At 37.2% G+C, this 24,701-nt stretch overlaps 2 protein-coding genes across 2 annotated transcripts in view; one reads left to right on the top strand and one right to left on the bottom strand.

The window, feature by feature from the left end:
* LOC137273308 (tudor domain-containing protein 5-like) overlaps positions 1-24,701 on the bottom strand; it is a 68,323-nt gene that overhangs the window by 24,837 nt on the left and 18,785 nt on the right. The gene's annotated exons all lie outside the window — the stretch shown is intronic.
* On the top strand, positions 1,323-23,734 carry LOC137272294 (tripartite motif-containing protein 2-like). Its single transcript, XM_067804657.1, has 2 exons — positions 1,323-1,407; positions 21,486-23,734. Exons 1-2 carry the CDS (start codon positions 1,323-1,325, stop codon positions 23,732-23,734), a joined length of 2,334 nt encoding a protein of 777 aa, XP_067660758.1.

The following is a 24,701-nucleotide window of genomic DNA, read 5'->3' as shown; positions in this document are numbered from 1 at the left end:
ACCTGGTGCAAGAAGATTTTGCTGTAAATCAGTGCAAGTTGATTTGGGCCATAACCTGGTGCAAGAAGGTTTTGCTGTAAACCAGTGCAAGTTGATTTGGGTGATAACCTAGTGCAAGAAGGTTTTGCTGTAACCAGTGCAAGATGATTTGAGTAAAAACCTGTTCAAGAAGGTTTCTTTTCCCTCTGATCAGTGCAAGTTGACTTAACTGAGCCAGCACCAACTCACAATACCACAACAGGTGTGTCCTGAAGCCTTTAGAGATCTGAAGCCTTCAGCTTCTGTTTGATCACAGACTGTAATAACTTAAACAAAAAATCTACTGTAATATGAGAAAGGATGTGAAGCTTACAATTGCTGTTTGATCGCACACTGTAATAAATTCATTAAGAGATCTGCTGGCTAGTTAATGTAGAACAGGATACAAGAAGTAGGCCATGGCAGATTAATGTGATCCCCAGCGTGAGGCCACAGCATGGCAAGGCTTTCATGAGGTGTAATTATGCAGGTGTGGAGTGGCCATGATCAGCTGCTCCATTGTTGGACATAGACTGCTGCGTGTGTTGTTGGCATATAGGGTCAAGTCTGGGTACCTTCATCATGTGTGTTGAAAAGTGCAAATACTCTTGGGACGGACATGATCCCAAGAAGATTAAGCCACTGAAGGTCTGAAAGTCTGATCATTCAAAGTCTGTGTCAGAGGATGCATGCTAGCAGTCTCAGAATTTCTAGACTAAAACCAACTGACAGTCAAAACTGAGGTTTTCGAGGTAGAGACACATCCAAGAGAACCTTCAATCTGATGCATAGACAAATCACATCATCACTGTCTGGTTACCTGGTTATCAACACTTGAAGCTCAGGGGATGAAGAACATGAAGAGAAATGACTGACAAGACAAGAGACATCACAATATGTCTAGGATGGAAGCCTGACAAGATAAACTTACAAAACTAACATAACACAAGTATATACAGGCCAGAAATTGATGACATTCTTCAACTATTGCATCATGCTTTTTCCTGGGATGGAGTGATTTCTGAGAAAACTTTCCTGAAGGTCATGGCCAAACATCAATAAAACCATCTATCAGGTTCCCTCTGACAACCTCTACTGTATCAACAGCAACAACAACATCCAGGTGATCAGAGGCAACCAACAAGTCAGCTGGGTGCTAAGTGCTCAATACATCCCGTGGTTGCAGCGGAACTGGGGGAGACAAAAGCACTAATATTGATTCCCGGTCCAGTGCCTGCACGTGAAGGGTAAGCGCTGATCGGCATCAGTTGGTTCCTGTGTGGAGGTGAGCGGAGACTGCCAGCATGGACGGAGCAGCACAGGACGATGCTGTTCCACCTTCACCAACATGGTGTGACATGAACCTTGAACTGGCTCTCCTCAGAGAAGGTAAAAACTTTGTCTGTTGGGGTTAATGCTACAATGAACAGTATTTCAGATCCAGCAAAATGAGTAACCTTAATCTTGAGGACACAGAAGAGTATCTCAGCTCTTAGACGATTATCACCTTGATGAAATCAATATATTTTTGTCTTGACAGACCCATTTCATATATTTTGAATCTTGGTGCCGCAACACAGAACCTGTAACTAAGGGATGCATCAATATGATGGATATTTTCCTCTTAAGTTCAGGGAACATCCTGTTCAAGTTTCATACACCTAAACCTCTTGCATTAGATACTGAAGTTATTACTGACTAGTCCCACCATAGATCCTATCCACGTCAGCTTCCATTTCTCAGCCTGAAAGACCCCTTGATCATCTTATCTAGCAATCAATCCACACATATTTGCATATATTCTATTAGTTGATCGATAAATATTTACTTTGAGTTTCTTTGATAATGAGACATAGCATATTTTCAAAACTTCAGGACTGATTGCGTATTTGGTGCAAAGTAATTTCATATAGTGTAAACACAGGTACATATACAACAGAGCTGATAAGCATATATAATGTTATTACTCGCCCGTTGAAGATACTGCAGTGTAATATTTTTACAGCAATATTACACTAGTGTAATACCGCTTGACGTATGATGTCAAAATGGTTTAAAGTTGTGACGTCACAATACTAATGCCAATGTTGCAATTTTACTCCACCTTGCTTGACTCTCGGAAAGCTGAGAGTCCTCACACTGGAGGGAATTTCACGGCAGTTTCTGTCAATTTATGTTGGCAAGTAATAAACAGAATACTAAACTCACTTCCGTGAAATATCATTTTTATTAAACTCGTTAAAGATATAGTATCAAACTCACTTTCGCTCGTTTGATACCAAATCATTAAATGGTATTACACAGAAGGTTGTTTAGTATCCTCTATATATGATTATTTCACATATAATGATATGATTATTATGAATATTACAGAAATTCAAAATCTGACTTTTGCCATACAAATATTAACAATCCTTGTGGTTAAGATAAGCCTCTCAATTACCATAAATTAAAAATTTAATGCAAGAAAATACAAGTATCCCTGGCTAACTTGAGCAACATGACTCTGTTTCGCCTATTAATTTTGCACACTGGACAGACATTTTAAATAGATAATAAAGCCCACAACAAATAATGAAATCTAATGTAATTTAGCATGTTCAAAATCACATTGCATGCCTAGTGTGCTGGATTTAGTAAACACACCTTAGCAGCACAAATAGCTGCCAACACTGACGGAGAGCAAACAAAAAATTCAAGTGACTCAATCATTGAATTAAGTCAACAATCTTGGCATTCTCATTTGCTGGTTAGATTATAGGTGGGGTGAATCAATTAAAGGTCACATGCAACGTAAAATACAACTTTGCAGATTTTGATACCTGCTAATTGATTGATGCCAATTCAGCCTATAAAGTTGAAAAAAAAAATGTGATGAAAAAAATGCCTACGGAATCAGAGTTCAAATGATTCACTAAACTTACCCAAGTGGTTTCAACAACTATGCTGCACTGCCTTTGTAATGCATGCACAGTGAATAGTTTGTGCAGCTTGAAACAGTATGCCTACCCGGTGTATGAGGACATGAGCAGAAGTCTAACCTTGGCTGTATGCACAAACAAGTAAATAATGTATTCATTACATAGAGAGATGTTGATTGTGATAACCTGTCACAGAAAAAACTCAATGTCTGGTTCACTGATACCTATATGTTTGTCTGAATATCTGCTGATGACAATATGAAATTCACAATCTCAATGATTGACCACATGCAATTTGAAATCAACACCCATCTGGCTTACGATCCATAAACAAAGACCCAGCTAAACGTATCGGAACACACTTACCAGTGACCAATGAAAAGGCTTTGTTACACCTGAGTGCACACCCACCAGCTCTGACTGGGTTCAGTATCACGGCTGCTTCGTTTCAAGGGTGGTAAAACCAAGTACAAAATATAGGATTTTGATTTGCAACTATATGTTTATAATTGTATTTGTTTTTTCTTAACCAGCAATATATTTTATATTTCATGAATAAGTGACAACTGTGTTTTAACTAGGTTTTCTTTTTGGCTGCATGTGATCTTTAATAATTTATTTCGTGACGCATTTTAATCTTGGGGAAGGAGTTTTGAATGGATGAGACAGTCTCATTAATCTGGTGAGGACTTAGCTTCAATATTTACAGGATATCACGCCCAGTTATTCAAAATACACATGGTTTCCTCACAAACCTTATATAGACACCTATATCAGTATACAGTCTTGACTTAAATAATGACTGTTGATTCACAAGTACAAATGCTAGTATGATAAAAAGTTACTGGGTGACTTCAGTTTTATGTCAGCAATATAATGGTAGGGGAACATCAGAAATGGGCTTCACACACTGTACCCATGTGGGGAAATGAACATGTCCTCTGTGTGATGAGTGAACACTTTCACCGCTCGGCTACCCCACCACCCCCAGTTGAAGAAGTAACTGTGAACCTTGATAGTAGGGATATACCTTCTCTTGTGGCAACACTTATTCAATGTGCTTGATGAAGAGCTCCAATAGATTCTTCACTGAAACTTTTATATCTAAGAAAAGGACATAATTAGATTTCACACTTAGTCTATATGGCTAGGAAGTATGGAAAAAGCATTATCAAACATTTTATTCTTTTCTCTTTTCCATTAAGTCATTTCTTTCACATATTCAGGCACTATCATATTGCACTCCATCCTATATATGAGCTAAAAGCCTTTTAACCAATACATTGATGTTTTCTAATTGCTCAATATTTTTGTAAGTGGATCAACTTTGCAAAGCATAAGCTTTCATCAGATGTATAACAACCTGAACTAGGCCACTGGTAATTCAATTTTTGATTTCTTTTCAAAGATAAAGGCATGAATATCCCCCCAAGGACTCTAGTCTTGGAACTTCAGATATTGGCATATTTTGACAAAAATACCCTTGACTCAGCAATTGTTCTTGCTTGGCTGCATCTTTTCTTCCTATTAAAATCGATCACATACATTATATACTCAAATGGTTGCTACACTTATTGTTTTGAAGAAAAAACAGAGAAGTGTTTTGTTAACTATGAATAATACAACAGTGAAACTATGAAAGAACATTTCTTTAGCTTGGTGTGTGGAACTGAAAGGACAGTCAATCAATCCTATCCAAGGAATGTCATTTCAATCAATCTTCCATTATGCACCTTCTAGCATTATGCAATGTCAGCTTCTACCAAGATGTCACTCCTTAGAATCCAGCGGCACTTTCAAAACATATTACCATCTGAACTTGAGGAGCTTGTGAAAACATCAGCCCAGGATAAAAGAAATCAATTCTGTTGGTGTTGAAACATACAAGCACATCCTAATCTGAAATCTGAAAATGGTGCCATTTCTTTCCTGAGTCCTTATGGGAAATCCTGTTAAATGGTGAATATCTTAGTTAGCTTACAGTATATTTGAGTATTACTGCTCTTGAGTGGAATAGCTTGTTTTAACATCCAAGCAAATAGATAATAGTGTTTGTCATATTTTTTCAGATATATTCACTTTTTGATCAAACAAAACATATCAATACATTTCACCTTCATTGTCACTTTTTAAATTTTTACATACAAGTTGAATACAGATCATGGAATATACTACATGTGGAAATATGGAAGTTTACTACTGATATAAAGGCAGTGGCCCAGAGACTAAGCCTTATTCTAAGGTGACATATTCTCTAACTGAAAAATATCAAGCTAGACTTAAAAAATCATGAAAGTGAAGGCTGTAGTTTAAGATTAACTGTCAAAAAACCCAAAACATGACCAGTCAACCTCTCTTGATATCTTGCTCAGTAGCTGTTCAAACACAAATATTTTCAAGACTAACTTTGACCTTGACATGAATGTTAAATTAGTCATAAACAAACTGCTTATCACAAAAGAATCAAGAGAAGTCTTCAAAGTCTATGAAGAAAATCCAGTGATATCTTCCTGACAAGCATAAAATGCAGGTTAATGTGTTGAAATCTTGAAAGTGTCGCTGTGACTTTGATAATTATGTGATGACCACCAATCTCAAGAGTGTACTGTGCCTTCACCTATATGAAGGTTTGTGTTCCATATGAAGAAAAAAACCAGTGAATGAGTCTTGTGAAATCTCGCTGACAAGGGTAAAACATTTAAGTCCCCCTGTGTGCATGAAATGAAGGTCAAGGTCATCAAACTTGACTTTCACATCTTGTCATGACCCTACGTACCAAGACAGAATATAATCAATGGTTCTTAAGATATTCCAATTCATACATACATAGGTATGGACGGACAGAGCCTAATGCTTAACATCCTGCGTTTCGAGAATAACAATAGATGTGAGCTTGCAATATCCCATCAATACCATGGCCTAGTTGGGTGTCAAACAACAAACAACAGAACAAAGTAATAAATTGTGACATCCCTGACCAACTATCTCTCTAGTGACTTAATTCCTCTTATGTGTAACTGAGACTTCTATCACCATATCCATCACTCCTCACTGTCCCTCCATGGCTTTCTGTTCTAGTTCTTGCACTGACAAACCTTTAAAGCTTCAATTCTGAAAATACATTAAAGAGCATGAACTATGTGATTAAATGCTAAAATCAAAATGCACAGATTGATATTCTATTAAGCTCCTAAATCATTAATTCGGATCATAGGCTAACAGCAACTTAAGTCACATCCAATGCAATACTGAAGACTTCCAACTGATGCTGGAATGAGTGTGTTTGTTTCAAAATGAGTGTTTCATTATGATACATGTAGTGTGGAAAGATATGAGGAAGACATACCCAGTTTTCACTAACCTTACAAACAGATCCATTATAAAACCCCTCTTACCACACAGCTACCCAATGGAATCTCAATATTTCAATTCAGCCATAGAAATCCTACGGCAGTTAAACTCTGATATACTTTATTCATCCTTAAATTTAATTCAATATTGCTTTTTGAAAACAAGTAACATGAAAATAAGCATGAAATCAGGCTTTATTGTTTTTAAAAATAATTTGAGGCAACCGAAAAGGTTTACCTTCTGGTAATAAGGAGGAGATAACTGCTCATGACCCACAAAGTTATATTCAGACAGACAACATTAACGGGCAGTTAAATACAAAAGCCGCCTTTAATTTGGAATAGATGTAGGCAAATATTCTTAGAAAATAACACATTTCTTGTCATCAGACAATGTTTTGATTATCTAGTTGTAGAGTAGTTAAACATGATTAATGAGGTAGTCACTCAGGGTCAGTACTCAGAGTACACTACTTCAAATATAAAGGGCCACTGACCTACAAATGTCATAAAATACAAATACTATATTTTGACACATGTTCACAAAAACATATCATTTAGTAAATTTAAAAATATTGCCTGCTTGTTTACTGAGACTTTTATCCATACAACTGATTCTGGATAGAAGAAAATCAAGGATGATGATTATGTAGGCACTTCACTAAACTACTGCACAGATCTAGATGCCATCATTTGCATACTGCTGGGATATTGCTGGTGTCGTATTAAACAACAAAACATGAAGAAATGACAACCAATATAGAGAAAATCAATTGTTTTTTTGCCTGATGCTACTCACGGCAATTTTTTGCAGTCTGTAAATATTCCAGTCATGACAAGTCAATCCAGTGACTGATATCTACAGCTCGGACATGACAATACATGAGGTAAGACCTGCACTCGCTGGTTGCCTTGTATGAAAAGCATGGCTTGCCTAAAAAACAATTCTCATCTGGATCTTCATAGACCTAGTACAGTTTGATTTATAGGCTGAATCTAAGCCTGCTATACAGATGCGGAAACAAATATAACCAGTGCAGACCATGCAAGTATAGAAAGTGTAGCTTGTCTAGATTACCACAGTTTCTGAAAAATGAAGGAAGTCTCTGTGCTCCTATTTATTGTGTTTAATTTATTTAAAAAGATTAGGTGTTAGTTTTGTATCGCCCTGACCAAAACTTATTAGGGACATTACAGCCCCCAAACCAGATTATGTCAGTGAAGTAACAGAGGTCAGCAATTGGTAGGCATTCATCTGTGAAACAAAATGACATGGTGGAAGATGTCTGATGTGGGTAGATAACCTCTGTGCAGTCCAAAATGAGACTCATAACTAAAGAGGCATTGGAGTAGCCTAGTGGTTAAATTGTGGGCTTTTCGTGCCAAACACCTGGGTGATTGAGTTCACTTTTTCGCCACTTTAGCTATATTCCATCAATATCATGGCAGGTGATACCAAAAATAAGGTGAATCCAACCTGGAACATGGTGTGACAGGTGAACGCTTTAACCACTTGGCTACCGCACTACCTCAAGTATGATAGGACTATATGCCACCATCTAAATAACACTAAGAGGGCATTGCATAATTACAGCTAAAAAAAGACAATATTTCAGCCTGAAATTTGAAATTGTTTTTGTTTACCACTGAAACAGCCTAAACCCTCTCATCAGATTTTCTTCCATGCTTTGTACCAATATCTAACAAACAGTGTGGATGAGCTAAATATAACATCTAATTATCTACTCGATTAATGAACAACTCCTCTGAGGCAGAGCAATCAATATTCTCCATAACAAATCAAGACAACAAAGAGCCAACTAATTTATCACTAATTCTTTTCTGCAACTACCAGACATGAAGCCTACATTAATGTATCTATTTCGTTAATCACATGATCATGGTTCACGTCTGCCCGATCTGAATACTTTAGGCAAAATATAAATGACGTGGTCTTCGACCATTTGCCTCAAGTTGCTGGCCTGACTGTAGAACTGCAGTTTAAATAAGAAGCTTACTGGTACAGTGAACTGGTAACAGATGAAATTAGGTGAAGTTTAGCCTTATACTGGTGTAAGAGAGTAGTTGCATTTACTTAACACCTGTGAATTTCTAAGGATCTGTCACTGTCTCCATGATGCTGCTGTAGCATATTGGTGTGTCATTGGGTAAGTTTCTTTGTTTTAATGAGCCTCTGTTCATGCCATATAAGCGAGTAAGTGTGTATGGTTTCATGCAACTTTCAGCACTATTCAAGCAATATCATGGCTGGGGACCACGGGTATGGGCTTGACAAATTGTATCCATGTGAGGAATTGAACCCAAGACTTTAGTGTGACGAGCAGACATTTTAATGATTAGGCTACATCACTGCAACTCACTGAATGGGTTCCATAAGAATGTAATGCAGTAAGAAGGTAATGTGACTGTTCAACTTCTAATGTCACAGGTAGCTGGGTTGTACAGTCTTGAGTTGTGCTGTAACAATGCATCAAACAAAATTCATAAAAAGAAGTTGTGCACATCAAATAAACAGTCCGTGACATGACAACCAAAACTTATAGAAGGTGTTGATATTACACTCCAGTAGGGAAGAACATTTAGTTATCATATAGTAGTGCCTTAGTTCATTCTGGAAAACTTGAAACTGTGGCACTTTCTTTTTAAATCTGCTCCCAAAAATGTTTTTGAAGATAATGATAATAATGTTTAGAGGATTGTTATTTTATCGGGAAAACCAAGAAGTACATGTCTTTTCGTTATTTCAATATTGATGTGTGCTTTACATTTCAGCCAAATTTCAAGTTTTTGCCAGATATGTGTGATGTTGTTATGAGACCAGAAAACGTGATCAAGTGACTCACTTTCGAGTTGTCAAATTTTGAATTGTCTACATATCCAAATTTAGATAGCAGTGCATTTGTCAGCAAGATGTGATGTATTATTCTATATTGGAACACTGTAACTTAGCGTCACTGGTACATGTGAAAGGTATCTCATTATAGTTTTTCCAGTCATGGGATAGCCCTTCATTACTTAAAATATTTTGCTCTCATTTTTGGCAGTGTACATTTTTTGTAGTAGTGTCTGTCAATAATATTTTGTAAAAGTGTTGTGTCCCCTTTATATCTTAAAGGAGGTGTTTCATATTTGCTGGTAGAACTGGATATGGTATCTTGGACAATGGTATATTAAGTGATTTCAAATAGAACTTTATTGATCTAATAAGCATGATAAGACCCATATATGTAACAAAGACAGTTTTCAGGTTAAAAAGATTTAAAGAGTTTTCGAAAGGGTGTATTTTGTTGTTAGAATCAAGTAGGTTGTTAATACATTGCACCCCTTTGTCAAACCATTGTTATAAAACACTGGTTTACCTCCAACAAAAATGTTTTTGTTGTGTACACCATAGACTTTCTGAAAGTATATCATTTATGTCATGGTTAGAATGGTTTTGAGATATAAAATGCCACCATGTAGTTAAAACTTCTCTATAATATCTATTGTGGATCAGTGGGAGGCAGTCCTCTTTCAAATGTTGACAATTATAATGAAAACCACTGCATGCGCTAAGCTTTGGGAGATTATACATGAAGAGATGACACAAATTTGACTCACGTCTGAGAAATCTTCTACTGATAGATAATTCTTCTGCTTGCATTAATGTTTTCAAATCTGGCATATTAAAACCTCCATCTTTAACTATATTAATAATTATAAATTTATTTATAACTTCTGAATCTGGGTCAGGAAGGACACCAAATAAATGATTTAACTTGGGAATAATCAGTGATTTCAAAACGGTATTTCATCCAAAGGGAGTAAGATTACGTGTGGACCATATGGAGATTAAAGTTTTAATAACTTCTTAATGTTTCCTTATAATTTATATCTACCATATCATCTAAATCTAGAGAAATAGTAATTCCAAGAAGGCTGAAGTCACCTTGGTCCCAGTTTAGATTAAAGTCTGAGCATAGTTTCATTTTCGATCTCTTTTTTGATCCTATCCATATGAGACTTATCTTGTTGATGTTAACCTTTAAACCTTTAAATCAGGTGAAAAAGTTTAGCACATTAAATATTGCATAGAGGCAGCGGGAAATGACTTCAAGTGAGAAAATTTAAGGAGGAAAAAACTGTTGCAATAGTATTGCAATACTTGGTTGCAATAGACTATCGCTACAGCAATAGCATGTTGCAATAGACTATTGCCACCTCAATAGTCACCCCAGGGAGAGCCCAGAATAAAATCTAATCAACACTAGTACATCACTTTCTCTTTGTGTCGAGTTGAAATATGGGGAATTATACAAAGATATATTACTCAACTTCAACAGCACTCTATGTTGACATTAAATAAAATTAGAAAGTAAAATCAGAACATTTGAGAAACTGGATCAAAGCCATATCTAAGAGACTGAGCTCTCTATACGCTCACCTATTTCATGTCATGAACAAATTTGATGAAATATTACAGAAAATATCATAAAGAAACTTTTGAATGAGAGTCAAACAGCATGTGCAAGCAGGTAAGGGTAGCTTTGAAGGTATTATGAACTTCACTTTTGAGAACATAGTTGAGAAGTTTCATGATCATAACTTTTGAATAATACTCAAACATTTTTCTATGGTAATAATACCATCTCAAAATGAAAGAAGTAATGTGAGTGAAAGCATATAGCCATACAAGGTTGATAATATAAGCGTGAATGAGTTGGGTTATACCCCACTTTCAGCAACATTTCAGAAATATGGTGGGGGACACCTAACATGGGCTTCACACATTATACCTTATGTGTGGAATCGAGCCCACGCCTTCGGTGTGACAAGCGAATACTTTAACCATGACAGTCTGGTTGCAGTACAAATGTACTGATAAATTTCATTTTAAACAAAAACGTACACCAAATACAGTGAAACTAAGATTGCAATTCCTCACAATTTCAAACTAGGAGTAACCTCAATTTGATAACTCAATTTCAACAAATCCTGACGTGTTTGCACGTGTCTGTGGGGACTGGGTTAGTGAGGGAGGTGTGGCAGGTAGCTGTGATGAAGAGGCTCAAGGGAGGATAAATGAACTTTAATGTTTTATTAATAGCCCACTGAGATACCCTGCCAGCTTTAACATGAATAGTGAGTAAGAACCACTAGGCTTCATCACCTTCATTAAAAACACTATTGAAAGCCATTGGCTTATAACACTTTAAAAAAAAAACCCGACTGAATGAGTTAAGCTTAATGCTGCTCTCGGTAATATTCCAACGACAATCTGTAAATATTCATGTCTAGATCAGACAATCAAGTGATCAACAGCATGAGCATCTCTTTGAGAAGCATTTTAGATGTTGAAAAGATGAAGGAAAACAAGTTGTATGGATAGTCAACTTCTTTACGGCAATAAGTGTGACATTTTGGCATAGGTACTAATGCCGTTATCAAACAAGCGTCATCACTTGCTTGATCATCAAATGATCATTTGTGTGATTGTTGAAAGGTTGCACTCACTGCCACAAAGAAGCTGACTATCCATTCAACTTATTTTCCTTCAGCATGAGCATTGGGATACGATGACATAAGCCAACCAAGTCTTACCACATGATGATGTTAGCTGCCCCTTACGATATGCTTCATTTGCTGAAAATCAGTTCTAACCCGGATCTTCATGGCTACCACTTAAAAAGAACAAGAACCTGAAAGAGTGGTTCGAAATAAGTTGTAAGTGGGGCAATGCCTGTGCCGGTCAAATGTCTTGCCATATACATGTTATATTATAACACCAGACATCTACAATAGTATAAAAAAAACCACTTCAGATGATATCATCAACTGCCCTTAACACAGCATCACAGCAATTCCTCTTAAACAAACTTCATGACAACAGCAAATAAAAACTTGCATGGGTTAACCGCAATCTGCTGACAACAACTTTCAATCAACAAACATCATGGATAACTCATCCCATCTGCTGACTTAATAGAATAACATTCTCACCATCATCTTTAATTAATCCTATCAGCTGTATACTTGTACCCTATCATATACATTTTGCTTCTTTTTCCTGTTACTGTAAGACTGTCTAAGGACAGTAAATACCCTGTATCAGGAATAAACATTGTATTTAGCATTTAAAAGGAACAGGTTTAAACTCACACAACACAATCAATGAATAACTATCGCCATGTGTTCAAAACATTGATGTGCATGTACTTCCAGATTCAAAATTGACTTAGTGACCTATTCTGCATTTCCTTATGTAATCAATGTATAGATGATTTTTTTACCAGACTGAAGTGAAAAGATGATTTAAACTACCAGTTAACATAATGAACGAGTCCTAAAGGAATATAGATCATCTGATACAGATTCGTATGTCAAAACAATTCTGCTAGGGCATGTACGTGATTAGCCATTCTCACAAAGACCTGGTAATAAATACTGAGACTAAACAAGTCATACAGTTTAAAGTCCTCAAGGGCAGCTATAACAGATACAAGTGAGTTTGCAAAATTGAGAGATAATAAGTGATTAAGTGTTTGTTTACATCTCAAGCCAGTCGTTAATATTCCAGTGCTCTCAAAATGGCTGTAAATAATCAAGGCTCAGCCCAGTGTTTGGGGGCACACGATGAAGCCCACCCCTCCAATTTGAGACTAAGTCCAAAACGTTTCCATGGAAACCAAGAAAATAATACATCACAAAAACCTTTAAAAACCGAAAGGAACCACTTTGGGGTCTGCAACACATATCTAGAAATTTTTACTGACAGATATTAAGAAGTTTTTGAGCTGTGCTCTGGAAATGAAACACACCTCTCACTTTTCAGACTAGGTCCAAAACATTTCCATGGAAACCGAGAAAATAATAACTCACAAGATCTTGTACATAGCAAAAGGCACCACTATAGGTTCTGATTGATATATCTACCAAGTTTTGCAGAAAAACATTGAATGGTTTTTGAGTTCTGCTCCGGAAACGAAGCCCATCCCTCCATTTTAAGACTAAGTCCGAAACGTTTCCATGGAAACCGAGAAAATAATACATCACAAAAACCTGTACATAGCAAAAGGCACCACTTCAGCTTCTGACTGATATATCTACCAAGTTTTACAGAAAAATATTGAACAACTTTTGAGTTCTGCTCCGGAAACGAAGCCCACCCCAAAATAAGACTAACACGGAAAAACAAAATAAATATAAATGCTAAAAATCTGTAAATAGCAAAAGGCACAACCATAGGCTGAGATCACTATATCTATCAAGTTTGGTCTAAAAATATTGAACGGTTTCTGAGTTATGCTCCGGAAACAAAATGATTATGAACGACAGGGGACGAACAGACAGGCAGACGAGGTGTCAACTAAATCCCCCCCGCATTACATGCTCTCTTACTCTCCAGGAATACCCACATATATAGTCTGAAAGTGATTCTGACGAGGTAACCGAGCTCTACATTCTTGTGCAAGTGTGCACTTTACAGTGTAGCCCCCTACCCAGGAAATTCACACAAACACATCCACCCAATTCCCTATACATATAAAAAAAAACAACCCAAACCTATGTTGTTTTTCATTTACATATTTTAGCTAATATGAGCACTAAAATTTTAGAAAGAGCAATCATTCCTACATATTTTATCAACAGGAAATATTACAAAACTGTTATTTCACATATAACACCCATAAGTTTATTCCATATCACAGCTGAATAGCTTTGCGTGAAGAAGGAAAACCCTTTGTTTGTATTGGCATGCTTCCAGATAGTGTCTGAATCAGTAGAGGGAGTCTCGTTAACTTCCATTTAAAACTGGTAGGTCATGGCCTCCTGTTGTTAGTAACATGGCTATATTATTGCTTGGGTAGCAGAGCAAATTGGTGTTTGAAAATTGCTGTTCATGCAAGTTGTGTGGTAAGTAGTATGTGATAATTGTGGTGCCATGTTACCTTACTGGAATAAATGGGTGAGAAGTGTCTTGTATTACCTCTGCTGTGATTATTTATTATATATCCATGATTATCTTACTAAACCCAGTATGGATTTGGTCTTGTATAACCAGTATGAACATCTAAACTGAGGGCATACTGTATATTTATATTTTATTGATATCTTGATATATACTGTTACAATATTTCTCATTTCTGCAAGGAGTCAGGTATAACAAATACACTGACTAGGGTTTAGGTTATACAAATTTCCAAGTGAATGTGATGAATCTGGATGATTTCAGGGGATGAATCAAATACTAATACCATTGCATGGCCTTTAAGAAATGAAGAAAATAAAGAAATGAAATCTGATTCTCAATATCTGCTAGCAATGGTAATTCATGTGAATTCAATAAGGCACATGACCTCCAACAATGACTACAGGCAACAACAGACTTCAATAAGCTAATGCAAATTCATTAAACACCAGTAGAGGAGCAAGATGGGTGGCCATGATCAGCGACAGTCGGGATTCAGCTGTCAACAATATTTTTAACTGCACAACAGAATAGTGTAAATGGTGCTGGAATCCTCTTTAATCAGACAAAATTTGAACAGTTTATTCTGCAGTCCTTTTAATTTTGACAACCATCAATCTCAAAATATTCTCAAAGTAATAATTTTTATTTGTGACAACCACTGAACTCAAGTATCTGTTGTAACAATGCTGGATCTGAAACCTGTACTGCTAATGTATCTTTTACGTAAAGCTGACAAGACATGATACATCTGAATACTCAATCCAAGTTACTTACTCAAAAAATTGGATAGAGTCCCCATCAGTTCCCTGCCTGCCTTTGTGACAGTAAGCACAAAGTTTATCAAATAGTTTTCTCTTAATGTTTCACCAATACTTCTTAATCAAATCTAGATCCTATATACCTAATCCAAACAAACAAACATACAAACACTTTTGTCAGTTATCATTAATAACATCAGGCTGGATAACAACATCATGTACAATATTTGCATCGAGTGGTAAGAGGCCCTATGCACTTGACAACTTGTTTTATAAGAGTTATAGGACAGTATAGCTGATACTGCATGCCTGCAAACAACCATTACTCGTCAAGAGATTCTATGTGGATCAGTGATTGTGTAGGGGAATCCGAACAGTATATAAACAAGAGTCATCAGAAGCTGACATATCCCCAAGGCCCCCACATATTTGAAAGGACAAATCATCTGACAGTTACTTGATGTTTTTTCAGACTAAGTTTGTATTGTATCTGTGGAAATCATGAAAAACATAAATGCCATGTATCTGTAAACAGCAAAAGGCACCACTTCAAGATCTGCCTCATATATCTGCCAAGATCTGTTGAAAGATATCAAATGGTTTTCGATTTGTGCTCCAGAAACGATGCTCATCTCTAACTTTTGAGACTAAATCTGAATCATGGAAACTGGGAAAATGATAAATCATAAAAATATGTAAATAGCAAAAGGAACCACTTTGAAGTCTGCCTCACATATTTGCCAAGTTTTGCAGAAAGATATGAAAACATTTTCAAGTTGTGCTCCAGAAATGAAGTCCATCCCTCCCTTTTGTGACTAGGTCTGAATCGTTTCTAAGAAAGAAAGAAAATGGTAAATAACCCAAATCAGTAAATAGCAAAAGACACCACTTCTGGTGTCTGCTGTCTTGCTGACAGATATTGACAAGTTTTCGAGTTATGCTCTGAAAACGAAACACACCTCTTTACTTTTGAGACTAAGTTCGAAATGTTTCCATGGAAATAGAGAAAATAATAAATCACAAAAACCTGTAAATAGCAAAAGGCACCACTTCAGATTCTGATTGACATATCTACAAAATCTGGCAGAAAAATATTGAAAGGCTTTTGAGTTTTGCTCTGGACAGACGGATGAAGAGAGAGACGAGGCGTCGACTATATCTATAACAACTCTATTTATTCCACTCCGTCATATCATGTTCATATCTTTATACAGTTGGTTTCAATATTCATATTTATTTTCTACCTACAATGGACAAGATGAACCTCATGGGAAATGGTAAATGTATCAAGTTTCCCTCATCTGCAAGGTGTAATTCCTTTGACATTTGTAGTGCAATTCCCTTTCAAATAGAATATTTTGCAAATACAATTTGGAGATGAATTTGTCAAATATATATTATCACTCTCAGGTCCCTTGACTGTGCTTACAGCGTGATCCACCTCAACAAACACCAATAATCTATCTGGGTGGTTTGGGAAATGCTGATTAATTATTCATTAGTTTGCTGACTAACCCTTTATTGTGGCTCCATTCTATAGTTTCATTCAAGAAATACCGTACTTCTGGGGAAAACAACCCACTGAAACACCAGATGTACTGAACGACAGGTCACACAAACTGTCTCTAGGCAACTACATACCTGCAGAGTTAAACGAAAATAAACAAAGGAAAGAGAAATTATAATGAACCCTCAAGAAAGGGCTTCAATCGAGATGAGATGGAACCAGTCTTGTTAATGGGCTGCTAGGACAGACAGTTATTATTATCTGTTTCAAAGAAATACCTATGCAGGATCCAGCAATTGATTTTTCAGACTGGAAAAAATAGATAATGATGGGATAAACGTTGCCAGCAGCAATAAATCTCATGATAAAGCAATACATTAAATATTTTGTCAGTGACACCCATGATTGCGCTGAGTTTGGTCAATGTTGAATGATACATTCATTCTGGGATAGAGCGGTATTATGACATGTGTGATTTCTTTCTGTCTTCAGGGCAAATGAACACAAATTATTGTATGCAATTTGGTTATCATTTCAAGCTTATCATTGGTTGAGCGATCAATGATGGGGCATCACTTCACAGATTATGCTCCTACTGTGTTAATGATTGATTGGTCACGAATTGGAACATTTAAGCTGAAGTATGTAATCTTTGTATTGTGTAAATATGGCAGCATATGGATGTCGATGACTGTTACATTGTCTTACTTTGTCAGTGTGGCAAGATGTGGAATTACCCCAAATAAGATAGTTTTGCTTTGTGTTACTAAGTGAGGTGTAGCAGGGTGTGGAGTCATCTCACAGATGACATCCTTACCTTGTCAGTGTAGCAGGGTGTGGAGTCATCCCACATAAGACATCCTAAACTTGTCAGTGTAGCAGGTTGTGAAGTCATCTCACATATGACATCCTTACCTTGTCAGTGTAGCAGGGTGTGGAATCATCCCACAGATGACGTTCTTACCTTATCAGTGTAGCAGGTCATCTCACAGATGACAGTTCGTTACTTGTAACTTGCATTGGGATGTGCTTAATGTCACTGAATTAGTGGTGGTAATATCTAACAATTCTTTTATTCAAGTACGTAAATGGAAAGAATTCAAAATGGTTGTATTGGAATCAATAAAGGAAATTTTGAAGAGCTGTCTCCCTTCACAAGTGCACCCCCCCCCCACTTCCAGCACACAAATTCAAAATGGAGGATGACTCCTAAGGGACATTTTATTTATGGAAGGGGGGGATTTATGTTATACAGCATCTTGTATACTGTATTATGTATATTCACATAATATATGCTTCTCCAAGAAATGATCATAAACATATCCTCAATAATAGGTTGAAAAAATGTCATGTTTCACATGAAAATAAAAACCTATGTTCAAAACATAGAGGTAAAAAATTCATCAAAATCTATCAGCCACTTTTTGTGGTTAAGACAGGTGGTTCAGCCCTATGTCTGTAAATTAGTTGAAAGACGGTGTTGTAAAACAAATAAATAACTCAAAGATAAGATGTAACAGAAAACATTCAGTTAACAATAACAAAGCCTGAATGTACATCTGTGCTATTAGGACAGTGTGAGTGAATGAGTTTAGAATTATGCCACACTCAGCAATCTTTCAGCTACAGACTCCTGCCAGTTATACTCAGAGACTTGATGTTATTTCCATAGGCGTCCATGTTAAATCAGTGTAGCACAAACAAATTTCATTAATTCAATTTTCATAAGATCCAAGTCAAACTTTGCTCATTTGTGAGGAGTGATCTTACCTACCATCATATAATTTCTGTTTAACTTTCTGTTGCTTATTTAATTAAAATATCACAGTGCCATGAACTCATTTAACATGGCGGCCTAAGGGGTTGTGCATTTTCAATCCATATGCAAGGTGATAGATGTGACGTCATTGGTTAAGTAAAGATCAGAAATTAATGTGTAATTATGTGCTAATAAACAGAGATGATTTCACATTACCTTGTCAAATTTTACAAAAATCCATCGTAAACACACTCCATGTAAATAGTTTACGCTATACTGAATAACGTGTTAGTCTATGGAAATTACGTCAAGTGTCCGAATATAACTGGCACGAGTCTGTATATGGTGGCGGTCTGTAAATAATCGAGTCTGGATCAGAAAATATGCCTCTTATTTATAAGCATTACTAAAAATCAATTCAAAGTCAGATTTTCACACGGAGACGAGTGAGAGAGCTTATGGTTTAACATTACTTTTAGCAATTTTTCAGCAATATCATGAAGGGGGACACCAGAAATGGGCTTCACACATTGTACGCCATTAGCAGAATTGAACCAGGGTCTTCAATATGATAAGCAGACACTTTAACCATTTGATTACCCCACAGCCTGTATTATAACAGAGACAATAGGCCTTTGTTGTTCGAGTGTGTACGTTTCGGAATTCATCTTCGATGAAATATGTCAGTCAATGTCAACTATGATTTTAATAGAGACTATGCAACAAGTAAATAACAAATTTCCATTTATAACATATAATATTTTGCCATCAACATACATTTTAATTCAAATACTAGCTCTGTTTTAATTTGAACAAAATTACCATCATAACTTAAGACCATTTGTAATTAATATCTCCATCAACATAGTCCATCACGCTCTTCACTGCAGTTTTCTGGGAGATTGGGATCAGATATCTGAATCACTTGAAGCAGAATTAATTAAACATTTGATTGTGTCTTCTCCCTACATAATGGCTTTTTTTTTATCTCACAAGCAACTAAATATTTACAGGAAACCAACTCTTTAACAATCTAAATGTATAGGCCTGTTATATGTATTAGCACTGTCATAAATATTTATGTTACTAGGCAACTAGACACAGAACAACCCCAAGGAAAGCAATGCAATTATCACCATGAGCTGTTTTTCTGTTTCTGATAAATACAAAGTACAGCTAAATGAAAAACAAATGTTTTTAGTGTCAGAAGACAATGTAGCAGGTCGTATGAAAAAAGAAGTCGATCAATATCTCTGTAAACCACATTTTGAGATCAACATCTCACTGAAGCATGGAAGTCATCACGAACATGACTTGTCGACATTCACTTTGGACAGAACACTTTATTGTCAGCATAGACTCCTGAAATAGTCTTCTTTTCACAGTATTGAGTCCTGCCTGACGACCATTAGAGTTTCATATACTTCAGCATGTTATGAGTACACAGTTATTGATATCAACAGAGTGAACCTTTCACAGAATAAAGCTCCTAGCATTGTTTACCATGTTGCAGGGCTTGTTGATCATCATGATGGAAACAGGCACGATTAATTTGATTACTAGCTGCGGTACTCATAAATTTTGAGCCCTGAGGCTCAAGTATAAATCTTCTTCATTTTAGAATGTTTAACTGAAGCTGAAGGAGAAATCTGTTTCAAACTAGTTGCTGTTTTGATAAATTTTGAGAAGCAATTTGTTTTCTTCCAAATAAGCTTTTGTACTAATAGATTTTGAACTTTTTACTGTACAATACAAACTCTATGGATAACTACTATATTTTGTGAGTGCAACATTTCAACACAGATTCATGAACCGTTGTCAAGCAGCTGCAATTGTCACAACTCCTACTCAAACAAGAGGCTAAATCTTCCTAGGTCTTCTGGTTAACCCGAGATATATATGTTCCAGTACAAAGTGTCTGTGTTTTGAAATATATTATTACTTTTATATGTGTGTCATGTAATTTTTCATGAGTGTCCAAATGTGGTAAAATTAATCTGAGTGAGTGAGTGAGAGGTTTTACGCCGTATTCAGCAATATTTCAGAAACATCATGGCAGAGGACAGCAGAAGTGATTTTCGCACATGGGTATTCAACATGTACCCAGGTATTCAACGTGATGAGCGAACACATTATTTTTAAGGCTACCATACTGCCCCCTGCCCCTGGGCTATTGTGACACACAAATGTAATGTGTTCGTTATTCAAGATTTTAAACACAGTCAAAGCCAAGAACAACTCTCAGACTTCATAATACTTCAAAGCAAGTCAACTTGTTACATAATACATGGTGGCAGAGCGAACTGTATTTCCAATCAAAGGTCAATATGACACCAACTATGTCATCCCTGTGACATCAGTAGAACACACTATCTCAAGAAAGCTGCTTGCACTCTGTCAACAATTGATCTGTGTCTCAATCACAAGTGCTATGAAATCGTTATCACACCTACATCACAAAAGGCACATCCACATATACATAGGTAGGTAAATCACATAGCTGTTATATCCTGTTATATCTACATTTCAAGCAAAAGGAGAACAGCCTAGTGGTGCTTAAATGGTCCTCTTGTGTACATGGATAATATACATGTTATAGCACTGTGGGGTGATGGTGACATTTTTCCTAGAGCATATGCCGATACTTTTCATCAATATATTAGGTTCTTAATATTTAAGATGGGAGGGTGGGGTAGCCTAGTGGTTAAAGCGTTCGCTCATCACGCCGAAGACCCGGGTTCGATTCCCCACATGGGTACAATGTGTGAGGCCCATTTTCTGGTGTCCCCCGCCGTGATATTGCTGGAATATTGCTAAAAGCGGTGTAAAACCAAACTCACTCACTCACTAATATTTAAGACAATACAGTGAGGTTGTTCTGAAGTTTTTCCAAGTGTATGTACAGATGACCAGAGCTGATAAATTTTGTTCTCCGTTTCAGCAAAATGGGCAAGCTCTTTAGAGTGGTTCTGACATTTTTCCAAGCGTATATGCACATAATTTTAGGTGATATCATGACAGGTTCCGGGAAGATGGAAGAGCTCTATAGGGTGGTTCTGACATTACCTAGTTCATATAGGTAACATAATAGCTGATATCACCATTCTGACAATTTCAGGGCAGATGACCCTATAGGGTATTTCTGACATTTCTAGTTCATATAGATAATGTAAACTGATACATCTTGTTTTCTCTTTTAGGCAAGATGGAGGAGCACTGTGGGGTGGTGCCACGTGGCTTCCTCTGCTGCCGTCTGTGTGAGGAGGAGTTCCGTCAGCCCAAATTCCTCCCCTGCCTGCACTCCTTCTGCAAGGACTGTCTGCAGGCACACGTCAAAAAGTATGCTGATGAAGATGGATACTTTGGTTGTCCAATTTGCGGCACCGAGACAACCCTCAGACAGCAAAAAGTGGAGAAACTGCCTGACAATCTTTTTGCCAGAAGGCTGTCAAATCCTGCCATTTCTTTGCAAAAGCCACCAAAGAGGGACAAATCCCGAAACTGTCGCGACTGTGGGCTGAAGACAGAAATATCGTTCCACTGCATAAACTGTGATGACTTCCTATGTCAGATGTGCTCCGAGTCCCATCAGCAGCAAGAGGAAACAGCCAGTCACAGCACTCAAACCATTCAGGACTACGAAGATCAGAAGAAGCCCCAGTCACGGCCAGCCTCTCCGGACACCCCATCGGTGTTGTCCCAGTGCTGCGATTACTATGATGCCTATGACATTGGCGCCATGTTCTGCGTGGACTGTGACATGGCCCTGTGCGCTGAGTGCCACATCAAGAGACATCAGGAACACAGGTGTGCCGAGCTGACGGCAGTGTCTCATAACTTTGAGATAAAGATCAAACCTCCCCTTGAACAACTCACCAATGATGCAAAGTCCTTGAAGAAAACTTTAAAAGATTTAGAGATAGCTGAGAAGGTTGTTGAGAAGCAGCAGATTCGCCTTCAGGCAGATGTCAAGAATAGGACCAAGGTCCTCTGTGACCTCATCATGGAGTATGAGAATGTTCTCCTCAGTGAGGTAGACAAGCACCAGTCTCACAATCGTCAGTGCATCCAACAAAAGCGCAATGACATCGAGCTACATCTTGCCTCTATTCAAGCTGTTACTGACCTCACAGAGAAACTTGTGTCATTTGGTTCAGAGGAAGAAAAAGTGTCGCTTCGGAAGAAAATAGGTCGGAGGGTCAGAGAACTTTGTGAGACCGAACTCCCAACACAGGCAGTGAACCTGGTCAGCCTCAACCTGTGCGAACCTGACGTCAACGTTGAGAAGATCTGTGACTTGTTTGGAGAATTGAAAACCGGCATGGCAAGTTGTTCCCGTAGATCAAGTCGATCTCACACTTCCACAACCCAAGAATCAGGTCATCCAAGCATCAGTGACTCAATAGAAAGCCATGAAAATGACACAGAAATTACGGAACTGGAAGACTACGAGGAACGTGACCATGACATGCTTAGTGCCAGTAACACCAGTGAGACATTCAGGGCAATACAGGAAGAACCAGAAGAACAGGAACAGGAACAGTCCAACTCCTCCTTCCAGTCCTCAACACAAGATGAGGTCCCCTCTCTTACTCTGGATACTCCAGCCAAAGAGCTTGCTCTCCCCTCCATCATTCAGCGAGACTGCATCAAAGGAATGGGGGTCAACCAGAGTGGAGATATCATCATTGGTGCGGCATCTGCAGGAAGTCAATGTGTTTACTATGTGGAAAAACGCGGCATCATTCGTGGTCAAATACCAGTTGAAAAAGGCTGGAATATTCACTCTGTTGCTCCAGATGGAAAGGTGGCAGTCGCGGTCACAAGGGGGGACAATCGTTACAAAGTCAAGGTTTTGTCGAATGATGGCTGTGGCTCAGTCCTTGCAAATCTTCATCTTGAAAGTTTTGGGTTGAATTATGTTGCTCCATACTCACATGGTCAAGTGATAATTTCTTCAAGCAGGTACGCCCAACTTAACCGAAACTATGGCAAGTCTGCTAAGTCGGGTGGAAATGTTGCAGTGTACAATAAGGATGGCCAAATCACGCTACACATCACAAATGAGGACTTTGTTGATGAAGGGCTGTATCTTTTTGAAAAGCCACAACATATTGCTGCTGACAGTGAGGAAAACTTTTTTGTGTGTGATCCGTCCACTCATATTGTGTCTGGTTTCAATAAGGATGGCGTTTTATTATTTGAGTACGGCAACACAGACAGTGATGAGGAAATTTACCAGGGTCCTGACCTGGTGTGTGTGGACAGAAATAAGAATGTTCTTGTTACAGACAAGCGTGAAGGTCGAATTGACCTCCTTACCTATGATGGCCAGTTACAGAAGTGCCTCTTCCTAGAGGACGTTGTCAAGTTTGTGTCTGTCAGCTCTGATAACAAGCTTGTTATTGGCACAACGGAGGGCACTATCAAGTTCTATGAATATCTTTGATTTCTGTTCCTGTAAATTGTTTCCGTCCTACTCAGAGACATTTGTTCTTTCAACCTAACACACTTGACATATGAATATAATTTTCTAGTCTATTTGAAACTGGTGCCTCATATCTAATATCAACAGTCTGATTGTAAAGTGGACATCTAAATGCATATTCATAGTGATCTTGATTATGGTGATTTAATAGCACTTAATATTTGGACATAACATCTAAGGCCCTTCAAAAGCAAGAGAACATATCTAATATATAAAAACAAGAACAGAACCATGAAGCAAATTGCCTGCAATCACTTGCTTTGAGATGCATCACACATGCCATTTATTAAAATGAAATTTGGTGACAGAGCAAGTGTGTTACAGGACTTGTTAAAGATCATCACTGATATATTAAAGGACATCAACCCTCAATCTCTTGCACAAGCAAGCAAAGATTTATCAAATATACATAAAATTTAGCCCATAACACAGATAATCTGTCACAATGATCAACTGGCTATTGATTACCTTGATGCGATAAATGGCAGTATTTAGACCATAAACAATGTTCAGTTTTAAATCTGCAAAAGTGTGTCAGCATAAAATTGAAATAAAAAGTTTGAGTCAATATGAGTGATAAACTATGTAATAACTAAATAAAGGCTAAAACTACTTAAACATGCCTAATATACATTAAAAAGAGCACCGGATTTTAAGTTTAGTTTTAGTTTTACACTATTGAGTTTATGATCAAATAACTTTGAATCTAAGAACTAATGAAGTGATTTTACCCAAATTTGCATCACAAAGGCACTAGATGTTAGAGTGCTTACAATATATTACACACAGGAGTATCCATGGGACCAGTTCAAAAATTCAAAGTGTGATAAAATCTTAACTCCTTTCTTGATGTTACACTGCAGTAACAAAAACAAGCGAAGACTCTTTTTTTATCTTACATTGTACTTTTGAACTGGTCTCTATTGTT

Source organism: Haliotis asinina, chromosome 2 (assembly GCF_037392515.1).
Source record: "Haliotis asinina isolate JCU_RB_2024 chromosome 2, JCU_Hal_asi_v2, whole genome shotgun sequence".
NCBI lineage: Eukaryota > Metazoa > Mollusca > Gastropoda > Lepetellida > Haliotidae > Haliotis > Haliotis asinina.
This window is presented reverse-complemented; position numbering and strand designations above follow the sequence as displayed.